We start from the raw sequence: 17931 nt of genomic DNA, 5'->3' as shown, positions 1-17931 counted from the left end.
GGGAATGGGGATGATTGACGTGCACATAACGGGGTGGAAGTGGGACACAGGGAAATGAAAGCTAATGGATTATCTCTGGTCTCTTCACATTGAGCTGTAGTCTGGCCAGGGTGCCAGTAGAGGTCTGTGTAGGATGAGATGGGACATCCACCCTATCTTCAACCGGCTTCTTTACATCTAATCGGCCTTGTTCATCTGCTTCTCTCTCTCCTCTTTGGTGATTTGAGCTGCAAGGCAATTAGTCTAAGTCGTTAATCATATTTCCAATTTAAAATGAAACATGCTATATCTATGGTTGGTGATCAATGTAGGACTGATAATAATTTCACTATTTTAGAATTTATTAAATCTAATTCTTGTCTTTTTACATGTTATTTCTATATAAATTCTATAATTAATATCCATGCCATTTGATGAATACTTACCACTGAGGAAATGATTATGTAACTTCAATAACATTGGGATTAGAATAACATCTGCAGTTCAATTTGTTAATATCAAGATTGATTTTTCAAAAAATCTAGAGTGTATAGATGAGGTAAAATGTGTCATCCTTTCACATTATCCAATATTTTGTAACATATTTTACCTTCTCGTACCGTTAAATTAAGTGAGATGGACCATACACATGATTACATACAGTAATGTATAGTACATTTACATTTTAGTCATTTAGCAGACTCTTATCCAGAGCAACTTACAGGAGCAATTAGGGTTAAGTATTTTGGCACACCTTTAATTATTCTCTAATTAACACAAATTAAACAATTCTATAATAATGGGATTGACCTCAGTTATTACTGAGTGTGGGGGCTTACCTTGGGGGAAAGTGCCAGGTGCTGGGAATAAAAAGGGTAGAAGCGTGACAGGACACAGCATGGTGGGGTTACAGACAGAAGGAGAGACACGTCAGGAGATGGATCATGTAATGGTGGCAGGATCCATTTAGAACCTTTAGATGTATTCCAGTGTACATTCCAAAGGTCCGTCAGGGAGTTAATATACAGTTGAAGTCGGAAGTTTACATACACTTAGGTTGGAGTCATTAAAACTCATTTTTCAACCACTCCACAAATTTCTTGTTAACAAACTATAGTTTTGGCAAGTCGGTTAGGACATCTACTTTGTGCATGACACAAGTAATTTTTCCAACAATTGTTTACAGACAGATTATTTCACTTATAATTCACTGTATCACAATTCCAGTGGGTCAGACGTTTACATACACTAAGTTGACTGTGCCTTTACACAGCTTGGAAAATTCCAGAAAATGATGTCATGGCTTTAGAAGCTTCTGAAAGGCTAATTGACATCATTTGAGTCAATTGGAGGTATACCTGTGGATGTATTTCAAGGCCTACCTTCAAACCCAGTGCCTCTTTGCTTGACATCATGGGAAAATCAAACGAAACCAGCCAAGACCTCAGAATAAAATGGTAGACCTCCACAAGTCTGGTTCATCCTTGGGAGCAATTTCCAAACGCCTGAAGGTACCACGTTCATCTTACAAACAATAGTACGCAAGTATAAACACCATGGGACCACGCAGCCGTCATACCGCTCAGGAAGGAGACGCGTTCTGTCTCCTAGAGATTAACGTACTTTGGTGCGAAAAGTGCAAATCAATTCCAGAACAACAGCAAAGGACCTTGTGAAGATGCTGGAGGAAACGGGTACAAAACTATCTATATCCACAGTAAACGAGTCCTATATCAACATTACCTGAAAGGCCACTCAGCAATGAAGAAGCCACTGCTCCAAAACCGCCATAAAAAAGCCAGACTACGGTTTGCAACTGCACATGGGGACAAAGATCATACTTTTTGGAGAAATGTCCTCTGGTCTGATGAAACAAAAATAGAACTGTTTGGCCATAATGACCATCGTTATGTTTGGAGGAAAAAGGGGGTGGCTTGCAAGCTGAAGAACACCATCCCAACCGTGAAGCACGGGGGTGGCAGCATCATGCTGTGGGGGTGCTTTGCTGCAGGAGAGACTGGTGAACTTCACAAAATAGATTGTATCATGAGGAAGGAAAATTATGTGGATATATTGAAGCAACATCTCAAGACATCAGTCAGGAAGTTAAAGCTTGGTCGCAAATGGGTCTTCCAAATGGACAATGACCCCAAGCATACTTCCAAAGTTGTGGCAAAATGGCTTAAGGACAACAAAGTCAAGGTATTGGAGTGGCCATCACAAAGCCCTGACCTCAATCCTATAGAACATTTGTGGGCAGAACTGAAAAAGCGTGTGCGAGCAAGGAGGCCTACAAACCTGACTGTTACACCAGCTCTGTCAGGAGGAATGGGCCAAAATTCACCCAACTTATTGTGGGATGCTTGTGGAAGGCTACCCGAAACGTTTGACCCAAGTTAAACAATTGAAAGGCAATGCTACCAAATACTAATTGAGTGTATGTCAACTTCTGACCCACTGGGAATGTGATGAAAGAAATAAAAGCTGAAATAAATCATTCTCTCTACTATTATTCTGACATTTCACATTCTTCAAAATAAAGTGGTGATCCTAACTGACCTAAGACAGGGAATTTTTACTAGGATTAAATGTCAGGAATTGTGAAAAACTGAGTTTAAATGTATTTGGCTAAGGTGTATGTAAACTTCCGACTTCAACTGTACCCTTATGAAGACACAATGATATGTCTGTATATGTTAACATGAAATCTGAAATAGGAAGAATAGATTTACTGTATTTGCCTGCTAGAATATACTATCATTCCCATGATACATGTTCTAGATTTGTACATGCCATTTGACACGTAGAAGTATAATTCTTCCATCTCAGATTTGATGTCCAAATGTATTATTTCATAAGGAAACCCCAAAACATGTTTCAAATATGAGTTGGGGAGCATTCATATATGATGACATTTTCAGACATTCATATATGACTTCATATTTGATGGACACGTGTGTACTAAGGGTACCTGTTCCAGACAGGAAATAGAGTGAAGTACACCGGAAGTTGGAAACCTTGACAATTACATCCCTATTTACGGTGGTCATAACTGTAACAATCACCATGTACACTCAGTGGCCAGTTTATTAGGTACACCCATCTTGTACCGGGTCGGACCCCCCTTTGCCTGAATTCTTTGGGATATGGAAACATTGCTGAATTGGTATCAAGGGCTCTAACGTGTGCCAGGAAAACGTTCCCTACACCAGTACACCACCACCACCAGCCAGTTAGCTTGCACAATTCTTGCCATTCTCCTTTCGACCTCTCATCAATGAGCTGTTTTCACCCACAGGACTGCCGCTGACTGGATGTTTCTTGTTTGTCGCACTATTCTTGGTAAACCCTAGACACTGTCGTGTGTGAAAAGCCCAGGAGGCTGGCCGTTTCTGAGATACTAGAACCGGCGCGCCTGGCACCGACGATCATATCACGCTCAAAGACACTTAGGTCACTCATTTTGCCCATTCTTACATTCAATCAAACAGTAACTGGATGCCTTGATGCCTGTCTACCTGCTTTGTATTGCAAGCCATGGCCTCATGATTCATTGTCTGTAGATGCTAACCATTTTCGTGAACAGGGTGATGTACCTAATAAACCAAGAATGACAATGGATTTGGCAGTTGGTTTGCAGAGCTGTGTAGGCCAGGTGTGTTAAGGAGCTCACCAGCAGAGAAAAAGTGAGTAGTGTTAGGGATACTTACGGCGAATCTCCAGCTTGCACTCCACTACGTCTTCTCCACTGGCATTGACTGCTTTGCACATGTACACTCCCCCGTCAAATGAGCAGGGCTTGCGGATCTCCAGGGTGAGTACGCCCTGCTTACTAAACATACGGTACTTGGCCTCGTTGGAGATGTCCATCTTGTTTTTGTACCATGTCACTTTGGGCTGAGAGAGAGAGGTTACAATGTGAACTAGATTTGCCTATAACAATGCATTATGGCAAAAATAATGAAGTAATAATGTCTATCTGCTATAACTAAGGCTCATAGCTTTTACTGGTCAGGACATGCTTGTCATTCCCCTACAGCACTAGTAGCATACATTATGATAATGTAATGGTCATGCTGATTTCATGGTGATTCTGATGGTGATAACAGTGACTGTATCATTCATGGTTAGTAGCATAGGCTTTATCTATGTCATTCTCACTTGTATAGGGACACCTCACCTTGGGGATGCCTCTGACAGAGCAGCTGAGGGTGGCGTTGTAGCCTGCTATGACTGAGCGGCTCACCAGAGGGTGAGTGAACTTAGGCGCCTCGGAAAAGTCATGCTCCTTGTAGGTTGGAGGCTTGTATTCGAAACCTGATGAACGGATGGACAGGTGCAGTGCTCAACTTATGTTCAGAAGGTTTATCGGTTTTACACAGGTGGCAGTAGTGGATGTTAAAAAAACGTTTTATTTCATGTGAATTCCGCTCCTACATACATACACAATGACCATGTTAAATGTATAACTTTTGTTTGTTTATAGATATTATGTCAGGGTGGTATTACTGTAATGAACAGTGCACCAGGTATGAGAGCCCACCTGTTTTCTGGATGTAGGCGCTGTCTGCTGAGAAGCAGGGCTCTAGGCTGAGGCCTACCATGTTCACAGCATAGATACGGAAGATGTATTCATTCCCCATGATGAGGTCAGCCACCACACAGTTAGTTCGCCTATATAGCTCATAGACAGTGTACCATTCCTGAAAATCAACCACATTTTAGTCAAACTCTTCATTTTTAAGTGAGACCATATTTTAGGGCTACCAAAATACTACAGTTCAACTAAACCACAATGTCAGTGAAACGTGTCTCTTGAGAGAATGAGTATGCATGCCACCTTCAATGAATGTATGCCAAACAAAGGGCCCCAACAGTTTTATATTTAGCAACGGGGCATCTCAGATATCCAATTGAGATATTGTTCTTTGTAACATGATAACCTCATATCTCACAGCCTGCCATTGTGAGATGGAAGAAAATTAATTGGGTCTAATAATGACTCGTGTGAAACCTGAACAGGGAGCTTTTTATTTAGCAACTAACCTTGCAGCTCAGAAGTACAATGGCTTTGCATCACTACACAGACAAGCCATGTCCAGTATGAGGCCAAGGCTGGGGGCTAAAAACAGGGTGTGCTTGGCTTGCTGTGCTCTGGGTGGCTGCCTGGGGTGGTGGAAGGTGGCAGTTGGAGATCAAACAAACAGGCCCAGAATGCAGCTCTCCTTACCCACAAAGACTCTCTGCCAAGCTGTGGTTGACTGTGTGTCACAAGGGAGGGTAAAATACCCCTCGGTGACCATGTAGCATTCTTCCCCTCACATAGTGTACATACATTAGTCAATTATGGCTGTGTGTCAGAGAGCTTAGCTACAGTGGGGGAAAAAAGTATTTAGTCAGCCACCAATTGTGCAAGTTCTCCCACTTAAAAAGATGAGAGGCCTGTAATTTTCATCATAGGTACATGTCAACTATGACAGACAAAATGAGAGAAAGAAAATCCAGAAAATCACATTGTAGGATTTTTTATGAATTTATTTGCAAATTATGGTGGAAAATAAGTATTTGGTCAATAACAAAAGTTTCTCAATACTTTGTTATATACCCTTTGTTGGCAATGACACAGGTCAAACGTTTTCTGTAAGTCTTCACAAGGTTTTCACACACTGTTGCTGGTATTTTGGCCCATTCCTCCATGCAGATCTCCTCTAGAGCAGTGATGTTTTGGGGCTGTCGCTGGGCAACACGGACTTACAACTCCCTCCAAAGATTTTCTATGGGGTTGAGATCTGGAGACTGGCTAGGCCACTCCAGGACCTTGAAATGCTTCTTACGAAGCCACTCCTTCGTTGCCCGGGCGGTGTGTTTGGGATCATTGTCATGCTGAAAGACCCAGCCACGTTTCATCTTCAATGCCCTTGCTGATGGAAGGAGGTTTTCACTCAAAATCTCACGATACATGGCCCCATTCATTCTTTCCTTTACACGGATCAGTCGTCCTGGTCCCTTTGCAGAAAAACAGCCCCAAAGCATGATGTTTCCACCCCATGCTTCACAGTTGGTATGGTGTTCTTTGGATGCAACTCAGCATTCTTTGTCCTCCAAACACGACGAGTTGAGTTTTTACCAAAAAGTTATATTTTGGTTTCATCTGACCATATGACATTCTCCCAATCCTCTTCTGGATCATCCAAATGCACTCTAGCAAACTTCAGATGGGCCTGGACATGTACCTGCTTAAGCAGGGGGACACGTCTGGCACTGCAGGATTTGAGTCCCTGGCGGCGTAGTGTGTTACTGATGGTAGGCTTTGTTACTTTGGTCCCAGCTCTCTGCAGCTCATTCACTAGGTCCCCCCGTGTGGTTCTGGGATTTTTGCTCACCATTCTTGTGATCATTTTGACCCCACGGGGTGAGATCTTGCGTGGAGCCCCAGATCGAGGGAGATTATCAGTGGTCTTGTATGTCTTCCATTTCCTAATAATTGCTCCCACAGTTGATTTCTTCAAACCAAGCTGCTTACCTATTGCAGATTCAGTCTTCCCAGCCTGGTGCAGGTCTACAATTTTGTTTCTGGTGTCCTTTGACAGCTCTTTGGTCTTGGCCATAGTGGAGTTTGGAGTGTGACTGTTTAAGGTTGTGGACAGGTGTCTTTTATACTGATAACAAGTTCAAACAGGTGCCATTAATACAGGTAACGAGTGGAGGACAGAGGAGCCTCTTAAAGAAGAAGTTACAGGTCTGTGAGAGCCAGAAATCTTGCTTGTTTGTAGGTGACCAAATACTTATTTTCCACCATAATTTGCAAATAAATAAAAATCATAGGTACAATGTGATTTTCTGGAGAAAAAAATTCTCAATTTGTCAGTCATAGTTGACGTGTACCTATGATGAAAATTACAGGCCTCTCTCATCTTTTTAAGTGGGAGAACTTGCACAATTGGTGGCTGACTAAATACTTTTTTTCCCCACTGTACCTTGCCTTCGCAATGGTATGGTTATTAAACCCAGCGTTCTAACATTCAGAGCTTGGCATAGTTCACTCTGAGCCCAGCCAGATAACTAACTGATATTATCAGGTATCTCTCCCTCTCTCACACACATACTGGGATGTGAAAATAAATATTAGCCTAATCATAATTTAGAATATAGATCATGCTTTCCTGAACCTGCCATGGGTGGGGCAGTGTATGATCTTCGTATAACCTTACTCATTCAATATTGTCTGACCAATATTGATTGCTAATTTTGTGTTGTATATCAACCTCTTGCACAAATTGATGAAGAGAACATTTTCATGTTAAGACACTGCCCAGCACATTGACTCTCACCATGGTCTTCTTGTCAGCCTTCTGAACCATATAGCCGGTTATTTCACAGTTTCCATTGTCCTTGGGTGGCTTCCACTCCAGAGCCACGTTGAAGCCCCAAACATCCATGATCTTCAGTTTCTCTGGAGACCCTGGCAAATCTAAAGATAATAAATAATATTTATTGAGTCAACATACTGTACCATAACTTTGCCTTAAACTCCAATTCAATTAATCACAGATAAGGTAAACCACACGGCGGGTACACTTAGAATATTGTTTACGCTGTATTTTAGGGGAAGGTGTGGTTTTGTTTCAATATCCAATGATAATGACGGCAAAGGGACCAGCTTGCGGGATGTGTCAGTTTCAATGTAGTTATCACCTCAGATACAGCATAAACCCATTCTGAGTAAACCGATAGTGCCACCACAGAATCAATCATTACATTTACATTTACATTTAAGTCATTTAGCAGACGCTCTTATCCAGAGCGACTTACAAATTGGTGCATTCATCTTACTATTTCAATGAAAGACAATATGGTACAAGAAATTACAAAAATAATAAAATTTGAATAATATTACATCCTTTTTACATTACTTTCTCTTCTTATAGGGCCTTGATAAGCTGGCTTCAGTTATCAACTTATCCAATAACTGAATCCAAAATACTCTATCTGGTATGTGGACATTGCAAAGTCTCTGTTTGTGTGAATGATATTGTTCACTATGATATGAAAGTGACTCATCAATCAATCATAAAACATTTCCATTCTATTCAAAACCATTAGAGTTGTAAGGAGTCCTCACCGACTATTTGAATTGAGATGCTGGCTGTGTCCTCAACATTCTCAATCTGCAGCTTGATTTCGTACTTCCCAGAGTCCTTCCTCTCTGACTTGCGGATGAAGAGGATTGTGTCGGTGTCGCTGTTCCGGACGCTGACCTGCTTTGGGTTCAGAGGCTCCCCATCTTTAGTCCAGGTGATCACAGGCCTTGGCTTACCCTAAAATAAAAAATAATTGAGATTGGAAATTAACATAAACATTCTCTTTTTTTTTAAGGCCAAACCAGACTCTGGAGGACTACAGGACAAGTATTTGTGAAAAATTAGTTTACCTCAGTAGCCTAAATTTACTACATAATCATTATATTTCCAGGGGTGATGATGATTTCCATACATCTCTAAACTAAGAAATTTGAAATGTGAAATTGTTCAGATATTTTAATGGCAGATTTTAACCTAGATAAGTGTGCCTAATGGATACAGTAGATGGTGGTACATTTGGCGGTGGCCCAGACTCCTTGGCTTGTGGTTTTCAGCAGTCACTCACTATGAGCTGCTTAAGAGAATCATGTCTGTATCAGTTATCAGTCTGTCAAAATAAGGAAATAAATTTCACAAATTAACTTTTAAGAAGGCACACCTGTTAATTGAAACGCATTCCAGGTGACTACCTCATGAAGCTGGCTGAGAGAATGCCAAGAGTGTGCAAAGGGTGGCTATTTGAAGAATCTCAAATATAAAATATATTTTGATTTATTTAACACTTTTTTGGTTACTACATGATTCCACATGTGTTATTTCATAGTTTTGATGTCTTCACCATTATTCTACAATATAAAAAATAGTAAAAATTAAGAAAAACCCTGGAATGAGTAGGTGTGTCCAAACTTTTGACTGGTAGTGTACTGGACAAATACTAAAAGAGCTAATTTTGCATAACCTGTAGATATGTAGGACTGTGGTCTGAACAGATAGTTCAGAGCCTCTGCTCTTTTCTATAACCTGTAGTGAACACAGTATGGTCTATACTTGGCATGTAGGTTTCTCACTTATGGGTGGCACAAATTGGGTTATGGGGGAGGGGAATATGAAAATTAAATACTGTAGTATTTTTATACATAAAAAACTGTTGTGTTTTGCGGACATTACTGTAGTATTTACTTAAGTATTTTTTTGGTGCGGATAATAATGTAGTATTTACTATAGTATTCTACAGTATACTACAAAATGCTATAGTAAGTACAGATGTAGGATCTTAATTTGAGCCTGTTCGCTACAGCAGGAAAATCAGTAATAAGTGAATTATTATGTGGATTTTAATTAATGGACATTTTTGTTGAAAAATTAAGCCCTTTTCAACCTCAAATACACTACAAGTTTTCAATTTCCTGCATTGCAGAAAAGTTCTCCTGAAAACAGGGTGATCAAATTAAGATCCTACATCTGTACTACACATGACATTGGGAAACAGTGTGTAGTATAGTATTCTACAGTATACTAGAGTTTACTAAAGAATTCTATAGTAAGTAGGCCTACTGTAGTATTCTATAGTAAACTATAGTATTTTGTCATGTGGGTAGCACCATTCCATAACTCAATGTGCACCAAAGAAAAGCAAATAGCAATTTATAGTTCCTGTGTCATTCAACATATTTGTCTTATGGGCAAGGGCACCAGCATATATTAAGTACATTCATCCTATAGAGTGTGAAGGGTGTACTCTACCCCGTACCTGGAAAGGGATCACAAGGTTGATTGTCTCCTCCACTTTCTTGATGAGGGTCTGGCGGAGATTTCTTGGAATCCAGATTTTGGGTTTCTCTGTGACCAAAAATATCATAAGATGTCAATTAATAAAAGTGTTTGGGTACAGTTTTGTGGTGTGCTGTGTGTGCGTGTGTGGGGAAAGTGGTAGGCTTGGCGGTATATCGTGTTTTCAATACTGTCAATCAGGGGTATCAATTTGGGCTAGCTTTAGGACCATGCAGACACCTTGGAGTGGGCGGGAAGGCTGTTTGCCTGGCTGCAGTGAAGAGCCCGACTTTCCTCTCAAAACAGTGCAGAGGTGGAAAATGGCTGTAGTTGACTAGGTAACTGCTGTTTGACTTGACATGAAACTAAACTAGAGTTTTCAATCCCGGTGCTGAGCTAGTGCGTAGCAGCTAATTGCTGTAAGACATGTTGCTGAAGAATGTTATTTATGTCCCTTATCAACTGAGGTGAATGAAGCTACAGCAGCCAAGGTGATAATGGATGGAGTCAATTGTTGTCAATTGCTTGTTTTTGCTGTTCTCCGAATAGCATTTTAGAGTTTTTAAATTGTGTAGAAATGCAGTAAATAGAATAAATAAAGTCACTTTGCTATAGCCTACCATAGGTTTACCTGAAATGATGCCAATGCCATCAGTACCCTAAAGCTCGGGGGCCTACCTGCCTCACGGGGGCTGCGGGTGTGCGTGCTACCAAATCAATGATCTCCAGCTCAAGGCTCCAGCTGGACGAACTTCCAAACGAGCTTCAACGCCATACAACACTCCTTCCGTAGCCTCCAACTGCTCTTAAACACTAGTAAAACTAAATGCATGCTCTTCAACCGAACGCTGCTTGCATCCGCCCACCCGACTAGAATCACTACTCTCGGCGGGTCTGACCTAGAGTATGTGGACAACTACAAATACCTAGGTGTCTGGTTAGACTGTACACTCTCCTTCCAGACTCACATTAAGCATCTACAATCAAAAGTTAGATCTAGAATCGGCTTCCTATTTCGCAACAAAGCCTCCTTCACTCATGCTGCCAAACATGCCCTAGTAAAACTGACTATCCTACCGATCCTTGACTTCGGCGATGTCATTTACAAAATAGCCTCCAACACTCTACTCAGCAAATTGGATGTAGTCTATCACAGTGCCATCCGTTTTGTCACCAAAGCCCCATATACTACCCACCATTGTGACCTGTACGCTCTTGTTGGCTGGCCCTCACTACATATTCATCGCCAAACCCACTGGCTCCAGGTCATCTATAAATTACTGCTAGGCAAATCCCAGTTTTATCTTAGTTCACTGGTCACCATAGCAACACCCACCCGTAGTCTGCGCTCCAGCAGGTATATATCACTGGTCATCCCCAAAGCCAACACCTCCTTTGGCCGCCATTCCTTCCAGTTCTCTGCTGCCAATGACTGGAACGAACTGCAAAAATCTCTGAAGCTGGAGACTCTTATCTCCCTCACTAACTTTAAGCGTCAGTTGTCAGAGCAGTTTACCGATCACTGCACCTTTACACAGCCATTCTGAAATTAGCCCACCCAACTACCTCATCCCCATATTGTTATTTATTTTGCTAATTTGCACCCCAGTATCTCTATTTGCACATCATCTTTTGCACATCTATCATTCCAGTGTTAATACGAAATTGTAACTATTTTGCACTATGGCCTATTTATTGCCTTACCTCCATAACTTACTACATTCGCACACACTGTACATATATTTTCTGTTGTATTTTTGACTTTATGTTTTGTTTACCCCATATATAACTCTGTGTTGTTGTTTTTATCGCACTGCTTTGCTTTATCTTGGCCAGGTCGCAGTTGTAAATGAGAACTTGTTCTCAACTGGCTTACCTGGTTAAATAAAGGTGAAGAAAATAAATTTTAAAAAAGGCTCCAGCTACGTATTTGGTTTGCTAACTTGCTAGCTAAGTAGCTAGCTCGCAAGATCAAGCTTCTTGGTTACGGCAGAAACAATCAATCCCCTCCTGGATAAAAATCCTGGCTGCCCCAAAGAAAATTGTGCCGCAGCAAACTGATTAGCCTTTTGAGATACTGTAGTTATATAACTTTATGGGCTGGGTTGTCTGTCCTTGCAATTAGTTTATGGTCGCTTGCACTTGTTAGCATTTAGCTAGCGTCCGCTATGATAATTTTTGGGGGAAAGAAATAGCGGCCGTTGTGTGCACTGCCGGTAATACCGTATACCCCGCTATGGTACAGGAACGGTATGAAGGTATGAAAATCTGGATACCGCCCAACCCTTGAAGGTGGTTCATGGCTCTGACTTTGACAACATGAGTTGACAACATCAAGTGAGTTGACAACATCAAGTGCTTGTCAGTGCTACTGGGCAATTCCACGGTAACAATGACACAGACTTTCACTTAAAAATGTATGTCAAACAAAAACCAATGATTGGAAAGTTAAACAAACCATACAACTCTATGTACAAGGACTACTTTTAACAATTTCCACAGAACATTTGACAAAAACACATTTACTTGAAAGTTTGCAAAGTTTGGTAACAGAATGAGGGTTTGTGCCACCATTCTGTTACCAAACTTTGCATCTGCACTTTTCTACAAGTAAATGTGTTTTTGTAACACTTTCAATGGAAAATGTTAAATGTAGTCCTTGTGCATAGAGTTGTATGGTTTGTTTAACTTTGCAATCATTGGTTTTTGTTTGACATACATTTTAAAGTGAAAAATCTGAGTCTCAGTGTCACTCTGTCACTGTGGAATTGCCTTACTGCCAATCAGCACTTAGTGATAGTATCATCCTGTCAGCAAGCGGAAAGGCCGGGGGCTTCAGTGTGCATCTGAGACCTCAAAATACACCTCGCAGCTAATCTGTTAGGTGCTGAGAGCGAAATAGCTTATGACCTTGGCAATGTATGTGTGTTCCCAAACATGATCTGTGAGCCCTGAGATCCATGTAGGGTAGTGGAGGCTAACTTCAAGCCTCATCAGCTAAATATCTCAAACTGTAGAGAAATAGGAGAGAGGCGACAACAGCAGGACACCTCGCTTACTTTCCATTTCAACCTTTGGGTTTTGAACAAACTGATGATGTCTTACTCTTACAGTGCAAGTGTTTTAGGAACTTCTCTGGTAAAAAATAAATGCATGTCTTGTACATGTTTGGACTTTATGCTCGTTGTATGGGAGGGAGGGTAAAATGGAAAAATGTATATTTGTTTTAGGCAATCATGGGGGAATGCTTACGCATGATCTCGTGGATAGTGACGGCCTGTGCTAGGGAGGTAGGTGCACTGGGCCCTGCCATGTTGTAGGCTCTGACACGGAACTGCATCTTCTCCCCGGTTGGCAGGTCCCGGATGATCACAGATGTCCTCTCTGTCAGACCCTCAAAGGCTGGCACCCATTCATCAGCTGTGGGCAGGAGACGGCCAGACAGACGTGTCAAAACGCAACATCAGAAGAAGGCTCAGTGCCCCATCCCTATATGTCATCACAACTAGGGCTGCCTGCATGGATTGAGTTAGAACATTGACGTGCAGCTGGCTAGCACAGCCAGCCCTGAAGGGATTGCTTTAATTACATAGGCATTGTGCTAATGGTCCCTGGCTCAAACCACTCTTGACAACTTAGGCTCTTGGTGTTGTCAGACTAAAACCAAAGGTTTTTAGATAATGGCTCGTCATGGAAAGTGTAATACAAATAGCAAGATAGAGTATGTCGTTTTATGTAAGGGGGTCAAGATAAACAAAAAAACAGGCAATGTTCTCTGAAATGTTGCTGCATTTGGATTTGTTTGGATTTATTTGACAGTTTTCTACAGTATGGAAAAAAAGTATTTAGTCAGCCACCAATTGTGCAAGTTCTCCCACTGTAATTTTCATCATAGGTACAAGTCAACTATGACAGACAAAATGAGAAAAAAAATTCCAGAAAATCACATTGTAGGATTTTTTATGAATTTATTTGCAAATGATGGTGGAAAACAAGTATTTGGTCAATAACAAAAGTTTCTCAATACTTTGTTATATACCCTTTGTTGGCAATGACACAAGTCAAACGTTTTCTGTAAGTCTTCACAAGGTTTTCACACACTGTTGCTGGTATTTTGGCCCATTCCTCCATGCAGATCTCCTCTAGAGCAATGATGTTTTGGGGCTGTCGCTGGGCAACACGGACTTTCAACTCCCTCCAAAGATTTTCTATGGGGTTGAGATCTGGAGACTGGCTAGGCCACTCCAGGACCTTGAAATGCTTCTTAAGAAGCCACTCCTTCGTTGCCCGGGCGGTGTGTTTGGGATCATTGTCATGCTGAAAGACCCAGCCACGTTTCATCTTCAATGCCCTTGCTGATGGAAGGAGGTTTTCACTCAAAATCTCACGATACATGGCCCCATTCATTCTTTCCTTTACACGGATCAGTCGTCCTGGTCCCTTTGCAGAAAAACAGCCCCAAAGCATGATGTTTCCACCCCCATGCTTCACAGTAGGTATGGTGTTCTTTGGATGCAACTCAGCATTCTTTGTCCTCCAAACACGACGAGTTGAGTTTTTACCAAAAAGTTCTATTTTGGTTTCATCTGACCATATGACATTCTCCCAATCCTCTTGTGGATCATCCAAATGCACTCTAGCAAACTTCAGACGGGCCTGGACATGTACTGGCTTAAGCAGGGGGACACGTCTGGCACTGCAGGATGTGAGTCCCTGGCGGCGTAGTGTGTTACTGATGGTAGGCTTTGTTACTTTGGTCCCAGCTCTCTGCAGGTCATTCACTAGGTCCCCCCGTGTGGTTCTGGGATTTTTGCTCACCGTTCTTGTGATCATTTTGACCCCACGGGATGAGATCTTGCGTGGAGCCCCAGATCGAGGGAGATTATCAGTGGTCTTGTATGTCTTCCATTTCCTAATAATTGCTCCCACAGTTGATTTCTTCAAACCAAGCTGCTTACCTATTGCAGATTCAGTCTTCCCAGCCTGGTGCAGGTCTACAATTTTGTTTCTGGTGTCCTTTGACAGCTCTTTGGTCTTGGCCATAGTGGAGTTTGGAGTGTGACTGTTTGAGGTTGTGGACAGGTGTCTTTTATACTGATAACAAGTTCAAACAGGTGCCATTAATACAGGTAACGAGTGGAGGACAGAGGAGCCTCTTAAAGAAGAAGTTACAGGTCTGTGAGAGCCAGAAATCTTGCTTGTTTGTAGGTGACCAAATACTTATTTTCCACCATAATTTGCAAATAAATTCATTAAAAATCCTACAATGTGATTTTCTGGATTTTTTTTCTCAATTTGTCTGTCATAGTTGACGTGTACCTATGATGAAAATTACAGGCCTCTCTCATCTTTTTAAGTGGGAGAACTTGCACAATTGGTGGCTGACTAAATACTTTTTTCCCCCACTGTATATTGTTAGGTTGGTTTTCAAATATTGTGTTCCTAACTGAAATACTCTCTTCAACAGCTTTCATGTCATCCTCCCCTTATCTACTCAGATATTGTGTGTGTGTGTGTGTGTGTGTGTGTGTGTGTGTGTGTCAGGGATCAAAATATTGAATGCCAGACCCTCCTGGACCCCAGGACTCACAGCCCTCCTTGCAGTACTCGACCCCATAGCCATCCAGCTCAGACGAGCCCAGATGCTCCGGGGTTCTCCACTTCAGTGAGATGGTGGTGTCACTGATGTCATCCACGCACAGGCCGACGGGCTCACTGGTTGGGGCTTACAGAGAGAGAGGGAGAGAGGGACACAAGAAAGGAAGAGAGAGGGAGATCAGCAACATTAGTCTAGTCTAAATAAGAAATCTATGTCAAGAAAAAATACATAAATAGTTCCATATGTTATGTCACGGATGTCACAGTACGTGACTGTAAAGAAGACATATTGCAAAACAGAGGAGGAAACATATCAGTGTCAGCAGGTGTCAAGCCAGGATATTTTTTATTGTGGATTTACTGCTACCTGTCACTGATGCCTCAGCATCAAGGCAGCTTAACTTAGCTGCAGATCAAGTGTAGTGTTGCTACAGGTAACAGCCATGTAAACTAGGGTCCTACAATAAATGCACGAGTCCTGAAATACAGTATCTCCAACCTTACCACAACCAATGTGTTAAGCTCCCCTGCAGGCAAGCTGACATGGAGCTAGCACACTGGAGATTTAGAATGGCCCTTGCAGGACACAGCTTTCATCAATACTCAACCTGGTCTTAGAGCATTTCGTATTATTCTGTACGCATATCCGAGCCACTCCATTTAGTATGATATGATATGTTTCATATGGTATGTATTAATTTGTGGATGTCCATTACCCATTTCGTATGACATGTTTACGAATTACAATTCATATTAAATGTTACGAATTTGCGACACGTACAATATGTTACGAATTTGCAAACTTATGATATGTTATAAATTCTAGCTAGGTGGCTAGGGGGTTAACATCAGCTAGCTGGCTAACGTTAGCCAGGCTAGGGGTTATTGTTAGGGGTTAGGGTTAAGGTAAGTTAAAGGGTAAAGGTTAGGGGAAGGGTTAGCTAAAAGGGTTAAGGTTGGGGTTAGGGTTAGGGGGAGGGGAAGGGATATCTAACATGCTAAGTAGTTGCAAAATAGCTCAAAAGTAGTAAGTAGTTGAAAAGTTGCTAATTAGCTAAAATGTTGAAGTTGTCCATGATGAGATTCAAACTCGCAACCTTTGGGTTGCTAGACGTTTGCATGATATGCCTACCCATCCACCCTGACCAAACACCCTACTTTCATTTTTCCCTTAAGTAACCATCTGTCTTATTTAACCATCAGTGGAGGCTGTTGAGGGGAGGCTGGCTCATAATAATGGCCGGAACAGAGTACAGTGAGGGAAAAAAGTATTTGATCCCCTGCTGACTTTGTACGTTTGCCCACTGACAAAGACATGATCAGTCTATAATTTTTAATGGTAGGTTTATTTGAACAGTGAGAGACAGAATAACAACAAAAAAATCCAGAAAAACACGTGTCAAAAATGTTATAAATTGATTTGCATTTTAATGAGGGAAATAAGTATTCGACCCCTCTGCAAAACATGACTTAGTACTTGGTGGCAAAACCCTTGTTGGCAATCACAGAGGTCAGACGTTTCTTGTAGTTGGCCACCAGATTTGCACACATCTCAGGAGGGATTTTGTCCCACTCCTCTTTGCAGATCTTCTCCAAGTCATTAAGGTTTCGAGGCTGACGTTTGGCAACTCGAACCTTCAGATTTTCTATGGGATTAAGGTCTGGAGACTGGCTAGGCCACTCCAGGACCTTAATGTGCTTCTTCTTGAGCCACTCCTTTGTTGCCTTGGCCGTGTGTTTTGGGTCATTGTCATGCTGGAATACCCATCCATGACCCATTTTCAATGCCCTGGCTGAGGGAAGTTGTCCTGTCCCCTTAGCAAAAAAACACCACCAAAGCATAATGTTTCCACCTCCATGTTTGACAGTGGGGATGGTGTTCTTGAGGTCATAGGCAGCATTCCTCCTCCTCCAAACACGGCGAGTTGAGTTGATGCCAAAGAGTTCGATTTTGGTCTCATCTGACCACAACACTTTCACCCAGTTCTCCTCTGAATCATTCAGATGTTCATTGGCAAACTTCAGACGGGCCTGTATATGTGCCTTCTTGAGCAGGGGGACCTTGCAGGCGCTGCAGGATTTCAGTCCTTCACGGCGTAGTGTGTTACCAATTGTTTTCTTGGTGACTATGGTCCCAGCTGCCTTGAGATCATTGACAAGATCCTCCCGTGTAGTTCTGGGATGATTCCTCACCATTCTCATGATCATTGCAACTCCACGAGGTGAGATCTTGCATGGAGCCCCAGGCCGAGGGAGATTGACAGTTATTTTGTGTTTCTTCCATTTGCGAATAATCGCACCAACTGTGTTGTAGCCCATTCCAGCCTTGTGTAGGTCTACAATCTTGTCCCTGACATCCTTGGAGAGCTCTTTGGTCTTGGCCATGGTGGAGAGTTTGGAATCTGATTGATTGATTGCTTCTGTGGACAGGTGTCTTTTATACAGGTAACAAACTGAGATTAGGAGCACTCCCTTTAAGAGTGTGCTCCTAATCTCAGCTCTT

General features: G+C 41.9%; 1 protein-coding gene across 1 annotated transcript in view; it reads right to left on the bottom strand.

The window, feature by feature from the left end:
* Positions 1-177: 177 nt before the first annotated feature.
* Positions 178-17931, bottom strand: part of mybpc3 (myosin binding protein C3) — a gene marked incomplete at both ends in the record, with an annotated part of 42823 nt that continues 25069 nt past the window's right edge. Inside the window, 10 exons of the mRNA XM_084154529.1 lie at positions 178-227; positions 819-839; positions 3690-3876; positions 4160-4296; positions 4523-4682; positions 7311-7450; positions 8102-8297; positions 9811-9899; positions 13083-13250; positions 15421-15555. Coding sequence (XP_084010655.1) covers positions 178-227; positions 819-839; positions 3690-3876; positions 4160-4296; positions 4523-4682; positions 7311-7450; positions 8102-8297; positions 9811-9899; positions 13083-13250; positions 15421-15555 — 1283 coding nt within the window. The remainder of the gene's footprint in view (positions 228-818; positions 840-3689; positions 3877-4159; positions 4297-4522; positions 4683-7310; positions 7451-8101; positions 8298-9810; positions 9900-13082; positions 13251-15420; positions 15556-17931) is intronic.

This window comes from Coregonus lavaretus (genome assembly GCF_964263955.1).
Source record: "Coregonus lavaretus genome assembly, chromosome: 37".
Taxonomy (NCBI): Eukaryota; Metazoa; Chordata; class Actinopteri; order Salmoniformes; family Salmonidae; genus Coregonus; species Coregonus lavaretus.
The sequence above is the reverse complement of the archived record's forward strand: the minus strand, read 5'-3'. Positions and strand labels throughout refer to the sequence as shown.